Source organism: Pan troglodytes, chromosome 2, assembly GCF_028858775.2.
Source record: "Pan troglodytes isolate AG18354 chromosome 2, NHGRI_mPanTro3-v2.0_pri, whole genome shotgun sequence".
NCBI lineage: Eukaryota > Metazoa > Chordata > Mammalia > Primates > Hominidae > Pan > Pan troglodytes.
This window is the reverse complement of record NC_086015.1, coordinates 154,363,176-154,383,874: the sequence shown is the minus strand read 5'-3', so window position 1 is coordinate 154,383,874 and position 20,699 is coordinate 154,363,176. Positions and strand designations below refer to the sequence as shown.

General features: G+C 39.5%; 1 protein-coding gene across 14 annotated transcripts in view; it reads right to left on the bottom strand.

Moving 5' to 3' along the window:
• The window catches only part of MED12L (mediator complex subunit 12L), a 346,021-nt gene that overhangs the window by 253,019 nt on the left and 72,303 nt on the right, over nucleotides 1-20,699 (bottom strand). For 10 of the 14 annotated variants that reach the window (XM_009446694.5, XM_016942161.4, XM_016942163.4 and 7 more), the window contains 5 exons: nucleotides 19,846-19,956; nucleotides 18,544-18,813; nucleotides 14,600-14,749; nucleotides 13,122-13,221; nucleotides 12,663-12,799 (listed from right to left, as the gene is read on the bottom strand). In XM_009446694.5, the coding sequence (XP_009444969.4) occupies nucleotides 12,663-12,799; nucleotides 13,122-13,221; nucleotides 14,600-14,749; nucleotides 18,544-18,813; nucleotides 19,846-19,956 (768 nt within the window). The remainder of the gene's footprint in view (nucleotides 1-12,662; nucleotides 12,800-13,121; nucleotides 13,222-14,599; nucleotides 14,750-18,543; nucleotides 18,814-19,845; nucleotides 19,957-20,699) is intronic. The other 4 variants (XM_016942164.4, XM_054681170.2, XM_063806310.1 and 1 more) reach the window with 1 other exon arrangement.

The window sequence follows — 20,699 nt, the reverse complement described above, 5'->3', positions numbered from 1 at the left end:
AAGGTCACTCAGCTAAGTAATGGAGCTCTTCCCACAACATAACTCGTGGAAATGAACCAAACAGGTAAAGCAAAACCTGTGTGTCAAAAGAACCTGGGTAGGTAACTCTGTCCTTCCCTCCAGCGTACACAATACACAATGGCCTTTTGTGTGAGCCCCCAGCACCTCTGGCTTCTCCTGACTCCACCCTCCTCAATGCTTACACAGCCTCAGAGTATTCTGCTCCCTTGAGCTGGAATATTTACTCCTATGTAACATGCACATTTCACAACACAGCTTTGGGGCTATTAGATTTCCAGCTATTGGCTTTAAATATACATTAGGAAGGCTCAGGTACCACCCTGGAGGTGCACCACTGAGAATAACCAAAAGGAAGTACTTCATTCCAAACACTACAAAGGAGGGTTCAGGTCTTCATGGGGCAGAAACAGGCAGCTTTTCATATTGGCACTTTCTTTTTTTTTTTTTTTTTTTGAGACAAAGTCTCATTCTGTTGCCCAGGCTGGAGTGTAGTGGCACAACCTCAGCTCACTGCAACCTCCACCTTCCAGGTTCAAGCCATTCTTGTGGCACTTTCTAACGAATAGTAAGAAGTTGAACAATGTAAGCGTGCCTCCCTAGCTTTAAATAACAGGTGAATGAGATACATAAGAACAAGAGGTAGGCTTGAGGGGAGAGAATAATTGAACCCTGGCATATAAAGTTAAAGTCAAAGAAAAAATAACAAACTATAGGCCCAGCCCTGGCATAAATTAAAACAGGTAATCATGGCAATAATATTATTAACAGTTTTAAATTTCCAACTACAGGTAGCAGCAGTAATTTAAAAATATTTATTGGCCAGGTGCAGTGGCTCATGCCTGTAATCCCAACACTTTGGGAAGCCGAGCAGGAACAATGGCTTGAGGCCAGGAGTTCAAGATCAGCCTGGGCAATGTAGTGACACCCCATTTAAAATAAATAATAAAAAAAAAAAGTCAGGCATGGTAGTGTACATCTGTAGTCCCAGCTACTCAGGAGGCTGAGATGGGAAGAGAGCTTGAGCCTAGAAGTTCAAGTCTACAGTGAGATATGATTGTAGGCGACAGTGAGACCCTGTCTCAAAAACAAAAATTATTGAGCAAGTACTGGAAATTTTACACACATCATCTCTAATCTTAATAAACTTGAAAGCAGGTATTGCTATTCCCATTTCAAAGATAAGAAAACTGAGGTTCAAAGAAGTTAAGATGGTCATGGGCACAAAACTAGAAAACAGCACTAGGCTGTCCTAATTCCAAAGCCCCCATACATTCTGCTATACCATGCTGCTGCTCACATCACGGGTAAATCAAGATTACTTATAAAAGGAGGATCACCGTTACATGTAAGTCTCCTGAGTGGCTCACAAGGCCCAGGATCCCTGCTGCCCAGCACCACTCCGGCCAGCCATTGCCACCCTCTGTTCCAGCCCTGACTTCTGCCTCTCTAGGGACAAGCTGGACTTCTAATCTAATTGATACACAGAAAATAAAACCACAGGAGTGAATTACCAAAGACTTTATTCTGTTTCCAGATGCTCATATGATATCACCTAGAGCACAATCCCATTTATTCTGCCTCTAACACATGCTAGACTTACTGTCATTTTCACGGTTTTATTTTCAGCACCTTCCACGGTGCCTGGTGTAGAGTAGGTTCGACTGTTTTTAAATCAAAGAGTAAAAGTAATACACTGTGTTACATTAAACCAAAGGAATAAACAAGGTAGATGGGGAGAAAGTTTACAGATGCACTTAATTAATATGATAAGTAACTGACTCAATTCCGCAGTTGACTAAGTGTGACACACTAGAAGCATTCCCATTCCTCATTTAATAAGTTCAGGCTGCTGGCCTCAACACTATCACTTAGCATCATTTTGAAAGTGTTAACCAATGAGAAGAGACAGGAATAAATATCTGAAAGGATATGGCAATGTGTCACTACAGTTTGCATAAAAGGATTATGCCCCACCCCCACCCCCCACCAACCCAGATAATTAACTGGAAAACTTTATTAGAAGTAATAAAAGAGTGGAGCACCATGACCAGAAAAAAATAAACAAGGAAAAAATGATGAACAATATTAAGCAGTAAAAGAAAAAAAATCCTGTAGAATATTATGCATAGAGCAATTTCATTTATGTCCTCCAACCTTTATAGTTAAGTGTTCATATATGTTTATGAAAGTTTCCATACTTATATTTCCAAAAGATATTTGAAACGTATTTTTTCCCTAGGCAAGTAATGGACCTCTTGCCACAACATAACTCTTGAAAGTGAACCAAATATGGACCAAAATTAACAGTGATTACTGCTGGTATATATGTTTGTTATACAGTATGCCCTGTTCTCATGTTTTAATGACAATCCTATCATTTCACAGTTGAGCAAACTAAAGTCTAAAGGTTAAATAACTGTCAAATGTCTCAAAGCTACTAGGTCAAATCTGAGTCCAACTCAAGCTATCAGCCTCCACAGAGAGGGCTCTTATGCCAAAATACCTCCTGTCTGGGCAGCGGAGTGGGACAGGGGTCCACACTGTGGGCTGAACGAAACTTAATATCAAGAATGTACTCCTGTATTATATATATAACAATCACAAGAAGAAACTTCTACAATGACAGCAAACAAGAGAAAATGAATGGACACAAAATTCAAAAATCAATAAGGTCCTTCAAATAACAGCATTGTTTATCTGGTCTCATGAACTTGGGGCATATCTACAGTGGCAAAATAGTAAAAGTATTAATTATGTAGCAAATAATCATAATTAATGATGTTATCTTCATCTATAATAAAGGTATCTCAAATGTGAAGAAAGGTTTTCAACATCGGGGGATTTGCCACATTCTTCTTTCTCAGGGAAGAGCAGGCACAAATCTGAAAGATTAGGCCTAATTCCGTAATTCAGTAATTCAATGTATTCAGCAATTCAATAACCTAATAGTTGTAGAAGCTAACCACAGGTCTTCTATCCCTCAACAAATAAAGAAGGTAAAATAACTGACAACTACATCTGAGAGGCAGGCTTCCTTTAGAAATTAGGAGGTACATGGTGAGATCTTTTGCCAGTTTAAAATAAGAAATTTCTTAATATATTACCTAGGTTATATAACACCATAAAAAGGAGTGGGGGAAAAAAATCAATGACTTATTACTATCAGCAACAGCTAACTAAAAAGAGTTGAAACGTTTTTTAAAATTAAAAATAAAAGGACGTAAGATACTGAATAAAGCTCTTAACAGCTCTTTAATCTTAGACTAAAAGGACATGTTTATAAATGAAATCAATCACTTAGTCAAGGTCAAACAAAATGGTCAAATTTGGAGAAGATATTATTCATATTACAGCACCAATAAATAATATGGAATAATATGTAGTGTAGTTATATTAGCAAGTCATATAGTTTGCAAGCTGAGGCATACTGTGAGGAGCTGGATGAACTGCAAGTCACAGAAGTAAAAAAGTTGGTCTTAACTGCTAATAGAACATAACCTTGCTGTACCTGGTCACAGTCACCAATATAAGATAATAGGCCTAACACTGTTAACCATAAATTCACAAGGTCTATTACATAAGCATAAATGGTATTCATTTTTTATAATCTTTATATATATAAACATTTCCAAGCCTGGCATGGTGGCCCAGACATGGTCACCTGTAATCCCAGCAACTCAGGAGGATCACTTGAGCCCAGGAGTTCAAGACCAGCCTGAGGAATATAGTGAGACCTTATCTTTAATTAGCCGGGTGTGTGGCGTGTGCCTGCAGTCCCAGCTACTCGGCTGGGGATCACATGAGCCCAGGAGTTCAAGGCTGCAATCAGCTGTGATCGCACCACCGCACTCCACCCTGGGCAACAGAGCAAGACCCTGTCTCTTACAAGAAAAATTAAAATAAAAAAATTTAAAAAAATATTTTGCATATATACATTTCCAAAAGATATTTGAGGTGGCTGATTTCTGACTGAGAAAGGGACAAGTTTTCCTAACTTCACATCCTTAAAATCAATGTTGATAGTCTTTAGGTCTTGTGACATCAGATAAACCAAACATATACCATGGAAGCAAAAGCAACTTCCTTTTTGTAAAGCAGTAGTTAAAAACAGAAGAGATGTAATTCTGCGAGGAAACAAGATAGATAAGACAATCCTCTCTGAGTATTTAAATCAACTAATTTTTTACTTAGGTTTGTCATTTATTTGCACTTTAACAAAAAATGATTCTTCTAATCCTCAGCCAACGTTTAAGTAATACAAATGAAAAAAATAGAGGAGTTGTGAGAAATACATAATTGCATAACAGAAAGTCATACAGGGGCTGATCCATAATTTCAAAGTAAAATCTCTCCAAAAGTCCTTAACAAGTACATGTCTCTCATATTTAAAATACAGACTGAGCATCCCTATCTGAAAATACAAAATCTGAAATGCTCCAAAATCCAAAATGTTTTGAAGACCAACCTGATGCGCAAAGGAAATGCTCACTGGAGTATTTCACATTTCAGATTTTCAAATTGGGGTGCTCAACTGGTAAGTATATAATGCAAATATTCCAAAATCTGAAAAAAGTCTAAACTCCTAAACACTTCTACTCTCAAATATTTCACGTAAGGGATATTCAAGCTATAATTAAAATATTATGCGTAATTTCCAAAATTCATCACTGTACAAAAAACTTTACTGCTTGCCTTTTATGAAGATCAAAGTAACATACAGATAAGAAGGAATTACAAATTTCTAGAAGATGGTGCTTTGTTCTACTCACTTGACAACCAAAAGCTGTCCAGTCAAGAACATAACAACTGGCATTTACTAAGTGCTTATCATGTACTACTACACAAAGTGGATTCTATTAGTAAGGCCATTGTACAGACAAACAGACTGACACTAAGGGAGATCTGAAGCCACTCAAATACTTGGGAGCAAAATGAAGATTGAAAATCAGGTCTGAACTGGCCTAAAGTCTATGGTATCCTACCAAGGCCAGCGTGCTCAACTTGAGGATTTGAATTTTCTAATTAAAATATTGTTTACTATGTTAAAATTGTCAAGCAAGCTTTTAAAAATTAATAGATTATTCCATCACATAAATGTACCAATACTCATATTTGGAAATTGTTCGTGAAAATTGTTCATGGCAATTACAAAGGTGTCTTCCTCTTTTTTCCAAAATTACATCTGAAACTTGTTACTTCAGCTATATTGTTCACTGAAATAAAATCATTTTTTAAATAAACAGTACAAGAAATAGAACGTACTAGTTAAGAGTACCATTTGGATTGTACTGTTAATTGGAACTATTTAGGATTCCAATTCCTTTCTTCCACCAATGAGTTGGGTATCAGCCTCAACAATTTCTCATCCTCTCTAGCATTGGTTGCCTTGTCAAAAAAGTAAAAGATTTTTAAAAAAGAGAAAGTAAGAAAAAGAATAACGTGCATCCCACAGGCCAGGGAAAAACTAAATAAGATGACATAACACTAAAACAGGGCTCGTTGTCTAAAAAGAACACACACAAAACAGTTAAAAAAAAAAAAAAAGTCGCATAATACTCAAAAACAAATCAAGAGGCCCACTCCAATCTAAACAATGTGTGACAGGCCCTTCTCAGTGACAGCAAGTCTAAATAACTGGACACACAATTTTGTTTTCCCAACTATGTTACTAGAAACCAAACTTTTACTAACTACTAACACATTATTTCAAAAAATAAGAAAATACTAGTTGTAAAAGACTAGCAACGCTTCCTTTGGGTGTCCAGTAGGAAATGTGTTAGCTTCTGAAGCACAATACACTTCTGGCTGGGCTGTGATCAGCATCAACAACATAAATTCAGCACACCTGGATCTCAACAGAAAGCCATCCATGCACATTTTCCTTGCTTGCTTGACTTTTGCCTTATTTGACTTTCTGCAGTCTTGGTTTTAGAAACTGACTTTTTTCCTTAAACAACAACAAAACCTAAGCATTTAAATGAACATGATTTCCTTTACAACATGGTCCTGCAGCTACCCCATCCTGAGTGGGTCAATGCCATCCAACTGCCTCCCTACAGAGAGTAAAGACTTCATGAAAACCAGCAAATGTAAAAAGCCCGACAGATCCTGGCTGTGCCTTATGATTAGTAGACTGCATGATGGTTATCTGTGTGTGCCCACAGTAGCCCCAAGGGGCCCACTATGAGTCTCTGATCATATTCCTTCCAATTCTGCAGTTTTTAACTAACTCTATATACATCAGTCAGTAATAATAGCAGCTAGTGTTTATTAAGTACCCATTTACATGCTGGGAACTATAAATATTTGAATGGTTTATCAATCAAATATTTCATGTCATTTTCACATCGTCAGGAAATAGCATGCCCATTTTACGAAATGAGGAAACTGAGACTCATCAAAAATACGTGAATTGTCCAATGTCCCTAAAGAAATACACTAAACTGCTGATTTCACAGCAGAGAGCTCCCCTGTCAGCCACACCCCTACCTCTACCTGCACGTACTCTCCCACATCTGAATCTAAGCATTCGTCTAAGACTGACATATACAGATTCCATGACTGTATTCATCTCTACCTTTCCAAGCCAAATCTTATAGGGGTGCTTCCCCTTCCAGTTCACTGCCCGAGTAGCTTTTTAATGAGGTCTAAAAAATGAATTCAATAAATGCTACTGAGCATCTCCTGGGCCCCATCCATGGTACTTGCGGCTGATAATGTGCATAAGGTGAGGAGAAGAAGAAACATAGACCCCAGGGAAACGCTTGCAGGAAGACAAATGTGGAACAAGCACAGCACTGACAGAAAGCGAGCTTTTGTCCTCTGGATCGTGGTGGTGAAGCAGAGTTCGCCAGCTGCACTGATACAAACCTGGCTGGGCCTGGGACACTCTGTGCCACAGGTGAGGAAAGCACATTTTCTAAACTTAGGGCCTTTGCCATTCAAAACATCACTATGAACTCATCACAACCTTTCAAAGAATTCTGCATGAATAGTCTAAGCATAAAACAAATCCAAACAATAAATATGTAAGTTTCCCCGTCTGGGGTGTGTGGTTTTAGCAGCAGGGAAGGAGGAAACACACATGCTGCTGCAAGAACACTCTGTCCAGTGCAGCCGGTTCCATCTTTTCATTACTCAGGATAAAGTTGGCTTCCTGGGACCCCCAAAGAGAGAAGTGAAAAGGCAGCTCTTCCTGCCACCTTTAGCCTGTCCCTTCTATCCATGTCCTTGAGGCACCCCAAAGATGCAGCTGCCTCCGTGCTCACACTCATCCCAAACAGAGAGATGCCAAGAGGAAGGAAGTGGTCTGAGGCCTCTGAAAAGCAAAGAGAGCAACTCCTCCTCCAGCTGCTCAGAGGTGAGGTCACAAGTGACAGGCTCAGTGAGCATGTGGAAACCAGGAGTCCCACTGTCCACATAACGACTCCTTTGTGTGGATGTCAGGATTTGCCACCTCCATTACCCAGACTAGAAATGGCTCTGAAACACTAAACAAGCAAATAAGTGAGTACATGTTGTAGAAGACATGTACCAGGAATTGAAAAGTGACAAGCATCTGAGTGAATATGGCCAGCAGACACACTGCCTGGCTGCACAGTATTTTAAGATCAGGAAAGTTTACATGCAGATCTTGACATCCAGCTTCTCTTGAAATGTTGGATGATCAGGGAACAGTGGATCCCAAGCAGAATCTAAGAATTTGAGAGGCTTCCCTCTTCAGACAGGGTCTGCCCACTTCCCAGACACCTCAACCCCCACCACCTCCAGGCTGCCTTATACATAGCATCCCCCAACTCATTCCCACTACCTGCCTGGCCACTGTGGGACATGAGCCCTGACCTCAGTATTACCATCTTTATATCTCACACTACTCTGAATGGAAAACTAAGCAGCACAGATCTAGAATAAGGAAACACTCAGGTTTTTGAGATTTTTATTTTCACCTCCCTTGCCATTATACACAAAAGCCCAGACACAGAAACAGTGGCCAAGGAAATGGGGGGGTAAAGGGCAACAGGGAGGGAGAGTAAAGAAATAGCGCATTCCAGGCCAGGTGCAGTGGCTCACGCCTGTAATTCTAGCACTTTGGGAGGCTGAGGTGGGTGGATCACGAGGTCAAGAGTTCAAGAACAGCCTGGCCAACATGGTGAAACCCCATCTCTACTAAAAATAGAAAAATTAGCTGGGCATGGTGGCAGGCGCCTATTAATCCCAGCTACTCGGGAGGCTGAGGCAGAGAATGGCTTGAACTCAGGAGGCAGAGGTTACAGTGAGCCAAGATCACGCCACTGCACTCCAGCCTAGGTGACAGAGCAAGACTCCATCTCAAAAAAAAAGGAAAAAGAAAAAAAGAAATAGTGCATTCCATGTGGAATCAGTGAAGGCACACCACACAGCCTGGCACACCCCAATGTGGGCACAGAATCAGCTCCTACTCCCACTCTCATGACCACAGTCCAACCACAAGGCAGGGCCCAGGCCTTGAATGCCTTCATCCCATGCACTGCAGTTTTCAACAGGCTTTCACCAATACCGAAACTGATGACACACACAAACTTCTCCCATTTGGACAGAAGTTCTCCCCTCCCTACAAGGAAGTAGAGAGGACTGCATTTCCCTGTCGCAGTTCCAGAGAAAAGGGAATTAAGGAATCGAGGAGGGTGAAATCCAGGTTTTCCCAACAGATGTGAAGAAGCAGGCTATGCAACCTGGGGCCTAGGCCTACCTAGACACGACTTCTAGCAACAGCAAACCTCCAACGTATTGCAACTACAGAAGTTGATCATGTTTTATCTATCATGTTATCTAAATCCTGAATGAATTATGAAAACAAAAAAGTGGAAGTATATTTTAAAGAAGTGAGACCAATTTCTGAATCCTAACCACACGTAACTCCTTATCAGAGAACAGCATCATCACATTAGTTCTTCCAGTATAATACTAATAATTGCTATATTATTATTGTTAACAATTTTTAAAACATATTTGTATAGTGCCTTATAATTCTCAAAGTGTTCATGTTTCCTTAGAGAAAAAAAGGGCAAGTACTCTATGCCTACTTAACCAGGAAGGGCACTATTGCACAAAGCCTTGAGTAACTTACTCAAGATCACCAGCTGATCAGTTAACATGATGCTGCAGCACATGCATGAATTCCAGAAATACACAAAGTGACTCTGTAGTCAAGAAAACAGGGCTGGGCACGGTGGCTCATGCCTGTAATCCCAGCACTTTAGGAGGCCAAGGCGGGTGGATCACTTGAGGCCAAGAGTTAGAGACCAGCCTGGCCAACATGGTGAAACCCCATCTCTACTAAAAATATAAAAATATTAACCGGGCAGGGCACCTGTAATTCCAGCTACTTGGAAGGCTGAGGCAGGAGAATTGCTTGAACCCAGGAAGTGGAGGTTGCAGTGAGCCAAGATCACGCCACTGCACTCCAGCCTGGGAGACAGATAGTGACTCCGTCTCAAAACAAAAACAAAACAAACAAAAAAAACAAAGAAAAAGAAAACAGTAACCCCTGTTAAGGAGTAAATAGAGAGATAAAATTTGATTACATAAACATATATACCTTGATGCATATACCATACACACAGATACCAACGACATATTTTAAAAATTAATTTAGTCCAGGCACACTGGCTCACACCTGTAATCCCAGCACTTTGAGAGTCCAAGGCAGATGGATCACTTGAGGCAAGGAGTTTGAGACCAGCCTGACTACAAATAGAAAAATTAGCTGGACACAGTAGTATGTACCTATAATCCCAGCTACTGGGGAGGCTGAGGCATGAAAATTGTTTGAACCTGAGAGGCAGAGGTTGCAGGGAGCCAAGACAGTACCACTGCACTCTAGCCTGGGCAACAGACTGAGACTGTCTTGGAAAAATACTAATAATAATTTAATGTTAAGTATTACAGAAGGATCCATCTATTTTGTTATCCTTTTTGCCAGACTATTAAGAAAAGGTGACCAATCTGAATTATGGGTTGAAAACGTAGTTTTCATCAAGTCTTTCTGAAGTTGAGTCAACATTCAAAATAATTACTGCTAAATGGGGCAACACTGATGGCCCTTCCAGAAATGTGCGTGCCTAGAGCCTCCAGGACTCTCAGTCCTGAGCACATGTCGCCCTCTGGTGGCACGCACCTCTCTGAATCCTGGGAGAAGTCACTCAGGTAGGGGAAGCTTCCGGCAGTGATTTCCAAACATTTCCCACACACCCTCTCAGCTCAAAGAGTTTTTTTAGTAAAAACTTTCAACACACACTTATTTATAACTTCTATACCTATACGATCATAATAATTACATTCATTTCCAGAGACAAAAGAAGCTTTTGAAAATTATAATCTGAACAGAAGTTCTAATAACCTTCTTGCACCCTAATGGCTCATTGCAAGCACCCACTCCGAAAATATCTGTGATTTACAAAGAACCTCACAGTGTGATTTCATTCAGAAAGATTGCAACATAATTTCTGCCCTTGAATTTTTTTTGAAAAAACACCCCTATTTTTTTCTTGAGAGTGCTGTAACTTAAGTGTCTGCGGGTGAATGGGGCAATAATCCTGAAGTTAGCCAGTGCATACACTCTGAAGGCATATAGTCAGGCTAACCACAAAACTAAGGTGGTTATGATAATCTTGGTAAAACCCTCACCAGGAAACAATGTAGCTTTTACTCAATACTTAGTGCAAGAAGCTAAACAATCCAAGATCCCCCTGAATTTTGGGTATCCCTACTTTCCTTCCAGATAACTCACCTATATGTATTTAAAATCTTAGCATTCATGAAGTATTTTATCTAAGAAAGTCTTTACTAAAAACACACTTTAAGGTTTCCACCCAAAAAGAGCACGTAGCACTCTAACTTGCCTCAGTAAGCAGAGGATTATATCAGCATGCTCCACTGAAGTAGGGAGGCATTGCTACTGAACTCGCGATGAATTTAAAAAGCACACTCAATCGGTCCCTTGCTCTCAACGTTCTGAATGATCCTAGCTGGCACCATTAGTCTTGAACCATATCTTTGAGAAGCAGGGTGATCAATCAAAAATTATTCCAAAAAGAATAATAATCTGGAATATGTATCAGGCTCACATAAAGGTAAGAGAAGGAAAGGTTTTTGATGGTGGTTGTTGTTGCTGTTTCATCTTTTCTTTCCACATATGCATTCCCAAAAGCCAGTTGAAATATCAAAGATGCTTGCCATCAGCTAACTAAGGTATTGAAGGTGTCTTAAAACTTAACTCTGCAGTCCTAGTGCCTAGCACAGGCTGGATATTATCATCGGCAGTTTTCATTGTGAAAAGAAGACAAACTTTTTATTTCTCCCCAAATAAGGTTGAGGAAAAAAACAACTGAATATCCTAGTTTTGGGGCAATTCATTCATGAAACAATCTATTATTGCTAGATATGTGTGAGATAAAAATTATCTGTGATTATCAATTTTAGATATTAACTTGGCTAAGCTATTGTATCCAGTTGTTTGGTCAAACACCAGTCTAGTTGTTGCTAAAAAGATTTTTTTAAGATGTGATTAAGATTTAAATCAACAGACTTTGAGTAAAGCAGATTATGTTCTATAATGTGTGTGAGCCTAATCTAGCCCATAGAAAGTCTTAAAAGACTAAGGTCCCGGCCGGGTGCGGTGGCTCAGGCCTGTAATCCCAGCGCTTCGGGAGGCTGAGGCAGGCGAATCAGGAGGTCAGGATTCAAGATCAGCACCGCCAACATGGTGAAACCCCATCTCTACTAAAAATACAAAAAATTAGCTGAGCATAGCGGTGGGTGCCTGTAATCCCAGCTACTCAGGAGGCTGAGGCAGGAAAATCACTTGAACCCAGGAGGCAGAGGTTGCAGTGAGCCGAGATTGCGCCACTGCACTCCAGCCCAGGTGACAGTGTGAGACTCTGTCTTTAAAAAAAAAAAAAAAAAAAGACTGAGGTCCCCAGAGGAAGAAAGAATTCTGCCTCCAGACTGCCTTCGGACTCAAGACCGCCACATCAGTTCTTCCTTGAGTCTCCAGCCTGCCCTGAATATCTCAAATTTGCCAGCCCCATAATCATGTGAGCCAATTCCTTAAAATAAATACCCCTCTCTCTTCTCCCCCCCTTTCTCTCTCTAGGTAGATATAAACATATATGTACGCATACACATATATATACATACACATAACACACACTTTTTTTCTATTGGTTCTATTTCTCTGTAGAACCCTAACACATTGTCTAAGGATTTTTGAAAGATCATGACCACGGGTATTCATGCACTGCCCTCTGCTGTGCTAAATGTTAACATACATTCCCCCAAGTTAAAGCCAACCCACCATATTAAGTCCAATCACTAAATGAAGGATATTCTTCTAAAACTAAAATTGGAAAGTGATGGTAAAAGGGCCAAGAAAAATCTTGCCAGTCAATATATCAATATTCCTAGGTAGATAAGCCCCACTGACATTTCATTTTAATAATGGTGGGTAATCTTAGTCCAACAATAGAATGATTTCAAGTGTGTATGTCTTCATAAGATACTACACTTCATAGAAAAGGTTTCGCCAGAGTTTCCTGAATGAGAAAGAAGAAAAAAACACTATGAAAATAAAAGGTGAAAAGAATTAAAAAAAAATTAACTACCTCTTGGTTATCTTTGTTTTGGTTTGCCCAGAAAATCTTATGATAAAGTGTCTCCATGGAATTGCTGGAATCAGTTCGGTCAAAACAGTGACGATCCAAAACTTCCAACGTGTGCAAAACCCGACTAATAGTCACCCCTATAGGCAGAAATTAAACAAGTGGTTAATGAGGCCAAAAATAACACAGTTATAACACAGTACAAAATCACCATTCTATGTGAGGCAAAAGAAATTTTTTTTAATTATCATTCTTGGCATATGTTATCAATCATCAACAAAACCAAACTTGACATTCTAGACAGCCAGGATCTAAAAGGCATAAACTGAAGATTGTCCTCAAAATTCACCAAGTGGCTCTGTCAAAAAGCTGCCTTATTCATGTGGAATGGTTTATAAGAAGCAAAAACACAGCATAAAGTCCAACATTCAAAAGCACTCGTTCCTCTGTGGCATTCTGTACCTGCTGTGGATTCTTGGCACTTGTCAAATGACCACCGAACTTCCACTGCACGGCCTCTTTGTTTTATCTGTTGTTCTACTTCATAAATCCTTGCCCGAACCTGAAAGATAATCGCTTCTAATTAACTTGTGCTTGGAATGCCACAGCGCATGTCTAAATCATGTCAGGTTTTTCCACGTGAGTAAAGTATCCTATAGTGAACTACAATCTTGACTGCATTGTAAGAAATGCAGCCTGTGGCCCAATAAGTGAATTTTTAAAATTTACAAAGGGCAATTCAATGTCAGTTTTCAATAATAAATGTTCACAAAAATAAATGCTTGCAAAATTTGTTTTACGAGAGAAATTTCTTTTTTAGGACACCACGTGGAAAGGTGAACGTTCTAAAATAATCTCTTTGAGCCATTCTTCCATGTGTGAAAGCAACTTGCAATGTTCTATTAAGAAAACTGCTTGGTAAAAGACAGGGATCTTATTCTTTTTTTTTTAATGGATGAATATGATTTTATTTTATTTTTATTATACTTTAAGTTTTAGGGTACATGTGCACAACGTGCAGGTTTGTTACATATGTATACATGCGCCATGTTGGTGTGCTGCACCCATTAACTCATCGTTTAACATTAGGTATATCTCCTAATGCCATCCATACCCCCTCCCCCCACCCCACAACAGGCCCCGGTGTGTGATGTTCCCCTTCCTGTGTCCATGTGTTCTCGTTGTTCCATTCCCACCTATGAGTGAGAACATGCGGTGTTTGGGTTTTTTTTGTCCTTGCAATAGTTTGCTGAGAATGATGGTTTCCAGCTTCATCCACGTCCCTACAAAGGACATGAACTCATCATTTTTTATGGTTGCATAGTATTCCATGGTGTATATGTGCCACATTTTCTTAATCCAGTCAAGCATTGTTGGACATTTGGGTTGGTTCCAAGTCTTTGCTATTGCGAATAGTGCCGCAATAAACATACGTGTGCATGTGTCTTTATAGCAGCATGATTTATAATCCTTTGGGTATATACCCAGTAATGGGATGGCTGGGTCAAATGGTATTTCTAGTTCTAGATCCCAAGATAGGGATCTTATTCTAAATATTAATCACAATCCTATGGTTCAAGTCACATAAGGCTTTGAAACAAATAACCCAGTACCAATAAGAACATATAATAATTACTAAATATCAAAACTACTACAGGAGTCATGGTCATGTATTAGAACCACCACCATAATTACAGTCTGGGTGGCAGAACTCTCAGCAAGAACTGTTCAGCAAGACAGTGAAAAGAAAGGGAGCAACTTCGAGAATTTCAGTGGTTCTGAAGAGGCTAAACAATTCTCTAAGGTCACCCAGAGTGTTAGCAGGCAAAACTGGGATAGCACCCAAGCATCTAGATACTAAAACCTGTGCTTGACCCACTGTGCCCTGATGCCTGTCAAGAATGAAAACAGCCATCAAATCACTGAAACATAAAGTCTACCTGCTGATTGAAAGCCGTGTTCCCACCCGGCATGGGGAGGCTGGAAGGGGCCACCTGCAGCAGATCCAGGGGTGAGCCTGGGTTTGCGCTCTTATTTTCATTTGTGGAATAATTCCACACCAAGGCACTTGGGCAACAGAGAGTGACAGTCTGGAAATGAAACAGATAAAGTTGGATGTTCAGAGGAAGGAGAAAAGCATAACAATAGCTAAACAGTAAAAATGACACCCTGTCATCACTGTATTATTGTCTCCTACTAGTAAGTTTAAAATACGAGAGTGTCTTACCCCATTCTCAACTTCGCAATTGAGAAGACAAAACTAAAAATTATTAAGTTGAAAGGGAGGAAGTACAGCTGTTGAGAAATTAAGGAATAATTCATAAGCTAATACTCCAACAGGAACCTGAAGGAACTTAATAAAAATGCAGTAATCATCACTTAAAAATCGTCACTTAAACCAATTTTTCATGCAATTAAAAACATGAGATGGACTTATAATATGTAATTTCTAAGGTTGTAAAAGCTAAAAAAAAAAAGTATTTAAAAACAAAAACAAAATCAAATAATCATGTAATAGTAGCTTCATAAATGGTGGGCAGGCAGTAACCCTGGACAAGGGGTTGTCAAACTTTTTCTATAAGAAGCCTGATAGTAAATGTTTAAGCTTTGCAGGCTACCTACAGTTTTTGTCACACACTCTTCATTTTTGTTTTAATAATGCATTAAAAACATAAAACCTATTTTTACCTTGTGGGCCGAATTTGATCCACAGCCGGTAGATCTCTCTCGCCCTAGACACTTGCACACTCTTCACTCAACCAGAAGTACTTTATATGACCATCTTGCTTATGTGTCACAATAACCCCATGATCTAGGTAGTGTTATCCCCCACCTTTACCAAAGAGGACTATGAGCCGCGTAGATTAGTAACCAACCCAAGTTTGATTTTATTAATAGCACACATGCTCAGAACCACTATGTTATCCTGCTGCCTCCTAAACATAAAAATTAAACATTATAGCTCACATTTAATTAAGCTAATTACACTTAGTCTATGCTGAACACTATCTTGGAAGCTTTCCGTCATCATAACCTTAACCCTATGAGGTAATGAAGTAAGAACTATCATTACTCCCCAACCAGACATGGGGAAACAGAGGCTTAAGGTCACAGTTACTAAGTGGCAGAGTGAGGTTTAAAATCAGGTCTGTAACAGCTTTAAAGTGTATATCTAAGCCATTATGCTCTTGTGCCATTCAACAGCAAATTTTTTTTCAAAAATATGAAATTAAGTACAAAAAGCTGGCCAGGCACAGTGGCTTGCACATATAATCCCAGCGCTCTGGGAAGCCAAGGCAGAAGGATCACTTGAGCCCAGGAGCTTGAAACCAGCCTAGGCAACACAGTGAAACCCCATCTCTAAGAAAAATTTAAAAATTAGCTGGGTGTGGTGATGCACATCTGTAGTCCTAGCTACTAAGGAGGCTGAGGGGGGAGGATCACTTACTTGAGGCAGGAGGATCACTTGAGCCCAGGAGCTCCAGGCCGCAGTGAGTGAAGATTAGGCCACACTGCCCTCCAGCATGGGCAACAGAGCAAAACCCTGTCTCAATCAATTCATCAATCAATTTAAAAAAAAATAAAAATAAAAATAAATAAACTCTGAGGTCTAGGAGACATCTTTGTGGAAACCAGATAGCAGATACAAAGAATGTCAAGTCCCTGAAACCTACCAATCCATCTCTTTCCACTGGGCTACATCCCTACTGCCTTCCTCATGCCTGTAACAATGTGGAGTTCTCAACTCCTCCTGACGGAGCCCTTCCTTGTGTCCTTGATTCCAAAGCCCTCTAATACCCAGGGCACTGATCTATCAAACACTGCTCCTTCTCCTATTTGCTCTTAGCCCAAAAATACATTCAAATCTGCCCATCAAAATATATATATTTTTTTAACTCTCCACTCAGCTGCCATCTTTATCCATTATCCATTCTCTTCTCTTCCCTTCATAAACACATTTCTCAAAACAACAATTAGTGCTATTTCTCCTTATTCTCCATCACTCCTCGACATTCCTTAATTTGGCTCCTTATCCACCATTCAATTAAATAGGTCTTTAAAAGATCACCAATGAACACTATATTGTCAAAGACTACTTCAGCCATCTTCTTGCCAGATGTCTCCAATACTCTACACATTGCCCACTACTAATTCCTTTTTGAAACTTTCTGCAGACCCCAGTTTAGCATAGTGGTTGAGTGTGGACTCTGGATCCTGATTGCTTTGGTTTGGATTCCAGCTTTGCCACTTTCTTGCTCTGTAATCTATGCATTATTGATGTTATAAGAATAATAATGGTTCCCATCTCATAGGCTAGTTCCAAGAACTAAATGACTTAATAACATACGTTGCAACTTAGAACGATGCCTAGACCATAATAAATGCTATCCATACGCTAATATAATTATGACAATATTACTGTTATTCTCATCATCTTTGGGCAACAATACTCTCCCCCTGTTCTCTCTCCAGTCTGGCCAACCTTCCTGGTCTCCTCCATGGACTTCCCTTCTGCCCGACTCTTAAGCACTCCTGTCCTTCAGGTTCACGGATTCTCTCTCACTACAAAATTCTTCAGGCAACCTCACTCCCTCTTGGGTTTTTGAACAGCCAAAGTTCTTGAAGGATTCAAATCCACACAAGTAGCCAACTGTCTGCCCAAATCTGCAGAATTGGACATGTAACAACTCTTGAACATATCCATTTGGAGGTTCTAAATAAAGGACAAACAGTCCAAAATAGTCCAAAGCTGAACTCCCTGAAATGCTTCCAAACTGATTTCTTTGCCTTGCAAGCCTCCTTTCCTACCTCCCCACTCCCACCAATCTTCCCTCTACTGTGGCCAATCAATCTAACGACAATTACACAACTACCTGTGTCACTTTGCTGCATAAAACCCTCTGATGACACCTCAATCATAAGGCCCACAGGGCATCTTCTATGCCCTGACCCCCAACAGAGTTTATAATGTATGTCCCACTAACACCCACCTACACAAAAGATAACTGACCAGCCTCTGGGCCTCTTCCCATAGTGTTTCCCCTGCCAGGAAACTTTTACTACTTCTTTTTACTTGATCTTTCTCAACTCATTCGAAGAACTAAAAAATTTCTTTCACAAAGCCTCCGTGAGTTTTAGGCTGGGCTAGAGGTTCCCCTTTTCAACTGCCTTGGCCCCCTGTGTATCTCCCCAACAGCCCTTGTCATATTATTTGGAAACTGTCCATTTATGACCCAGTTTTCCTGAAAAGACAGTAAACTCTGAGAGTGGAGACCATGTCTTGAGGGTCAACTGTTTCAAAGCTCCTTAGTATACAGCAGAACACATTAAGAGCTCAAGAAATACAAACTGAACACTAAGCTGTGAGCTCCTCTAGGGCAGGACTGTACCTCATTCCTGATATTCCTGGTAGTATCAGCCCAGCAACCAGCATGTTACTGGATGTTCAAGGACTACACAAGCAACAATGCTTGGAAGACGAACAGAGCCCGATACGATTTGGACTTTAAACACAGACAGGCAACCAACCCAAGATGTGAACTTAGAAAGATTAAAAATGCTAGCTGGAGAAGCTGTCTTTCCAGAAGAACAATAATACAACTGACTTATTCTGTGGGTTCCCTGAAGGATTTTTAATTGAACTGCTTAATGACCCTAATAAAGGACAACTGCAATAACACTCTCCTAGACGAATGTGACAAATCTTCTCTCAGCTTGATCCATCACAGGGAAATAAAAACATAAAATTTCAATCAATAAATTACTTGGGTGAGGAAAAAACTGGAGTTGTAAAAAGTCAACTAGAGAATTGAAAATGCCATTCCCAACTCAATCACTTCCCACATTGAATTTTAACATAAAATAACAAGGGCCAAGGACTTACCTGCAACATACAACTAAGTCCATAAACCAGGGGACCATGCTGTGCACAGGAAAGAAAATCTGAGAAGGCCAGCTGCACGGGGCTCATGCCAGGGCCGGGGGGGCCAGGGCTGGGGGCCCCGATACTCGAGTTGTTTGGTCCTATCATCATGTGGGGTGAGTGGGCAGCAAGGAGGTTGGGGCTATCGCTCAGCAGCAAGGAAAGACGCCGGGCACAAAAGTAGGCAAGACGACGAGACAGGTAGGCCGACTGAACAAACTCATCTGAATACTGAGAAGTAGAAGGACACCAGACTTCAGTCATGTCTTATGCGTCTTGGTTAAATAACTATTTTAACACAGACTTTTTTTCATTTAAAAAAGAAAAAAAAACTTCAAAGGTATAAAGCAAGTGCTGTCCAATAGAAATAGAATGTGAGCCACACGTATAATTTTAAAGTTTCTAGGAGCCATGAAAAAAATAAGAAACAGGCAAAAATTAGAATAATGTATTTTATTTAGCCCAATATATTCAAATGTTATCATTTCAACAGGTAATCAACATAAAAAGTATTACTATTATACACTTTTCCATACTAAGTCTGAAATCTGGTGTGCATTTTACACTTAGAGCACACATCAATTTGGACTGGTCACATTTCAAGAGCTCAGTAGCCACATCTGGCTAGTGGCTATTGTAATGGACAGTGCAGGTACAGACTATCTCAGGGGAGAGACACAGGAACCTATGGTATAGTCTGTGGGGAGGGTATGAGAGTGAAAGGGAGAAGTGCTGTTCACTGGATATTCTTCCATCTTCCTTGAATTATCAAATACATGTATCACGTAAGAATTTTTTAAAATAAATCTCATCTAGATACATCAAATTTAAGCACATCTTAGACCAATCATCAAAATAAAAAGTTTCCTATCCCAAGAGTCTCAAAGACTTGTCAAAAGAATGTAGAAGATCCTCTATCTTCAAAAGGGATGATTTGTTTTGTTTTCACAGAGATTTGTGTTATTATATGGAGACAGTATTTTAAAAGTTGGTTGCTTTGCTCAGTGATAGGAGAAATCAACGTGGGTAAAATTACTTAAAAATTAGGACACATGGATAAAAACTACCAACATGGTTAACACAAATGATGGCTAAAACTTATTAGAAGCCTTTATCACTTCATGTGTTATAGCATCAAAGACATTTTTTCCTTCCATTTCAACAGGATATTTTTTCCTTTTCCTCTTCCACTTACCTAATCATTCTTATCAGACTCATTTCTTGCCCATAAAACCAACTGCCTCAAGGGGACATGTACTATACCTGCAGCATTAGTGGTAGCAAGAGTTTAAGAAGATCATCATCCATTGGTCTGATCTTTTCTAAAACATCCAGGATCCATGTCAAATATTCGTGTTTTTCTAACATTCCTTCCTTAAATGAACAAAGAAAAATTACATTAATAATGTTAAAGAAAAAAACAAAAAAGGCACTGTCGTTCTTATGCTTAAGTCTAACTGTACTACTGTTTTTGTTGTTGTTAAACATAGTCTCACTGCTCACAGTCCAAATTCTAAACAAAACAAATAACTAATATGTTTTGTATAGTTTTTTTTGTTTTTTAGAAATCTGCTCCAAATTGAGAAAAATTCATTCCAACAATGAAAAAAAAAAATTTCAGAAGCTTTCATACCCCCAGTGTGTGTCAGGGTCCTGGCTAGATTTCGGGGGAGTATGAACTCATGCTCATAGAAGGAAACTTGGGTAACAGTGATAATTATAAAGAAGATAAGCACTGCTCACGCCATCATCTTAACAAAAGTGTGAAAATCCCATCAGACCCAATGCCCCCTTAATAGCTTCTTCCACTATCCCAAAATTAGTTTCAGATACTATCACCTATCCATAAAATACAACCTTAAAAATCAATGACCTAATATACAGAAATGAAAGGAGTTTATGATAAAATAATGTATAAACATTTCAACACAACTACAATAAAAAACAGTAATAACCCCTACAATTTCCAAAAATGCCCCACAGGGGTGACACAGACCCTATAGAGACCACTAATCTTGATATAAGCACTACAAACATCTTTTGTCTCTTGCCTTCATATGCATATACACATAGATAAACACATTATTTTATGACATTCTATGCACATATAGATTTAA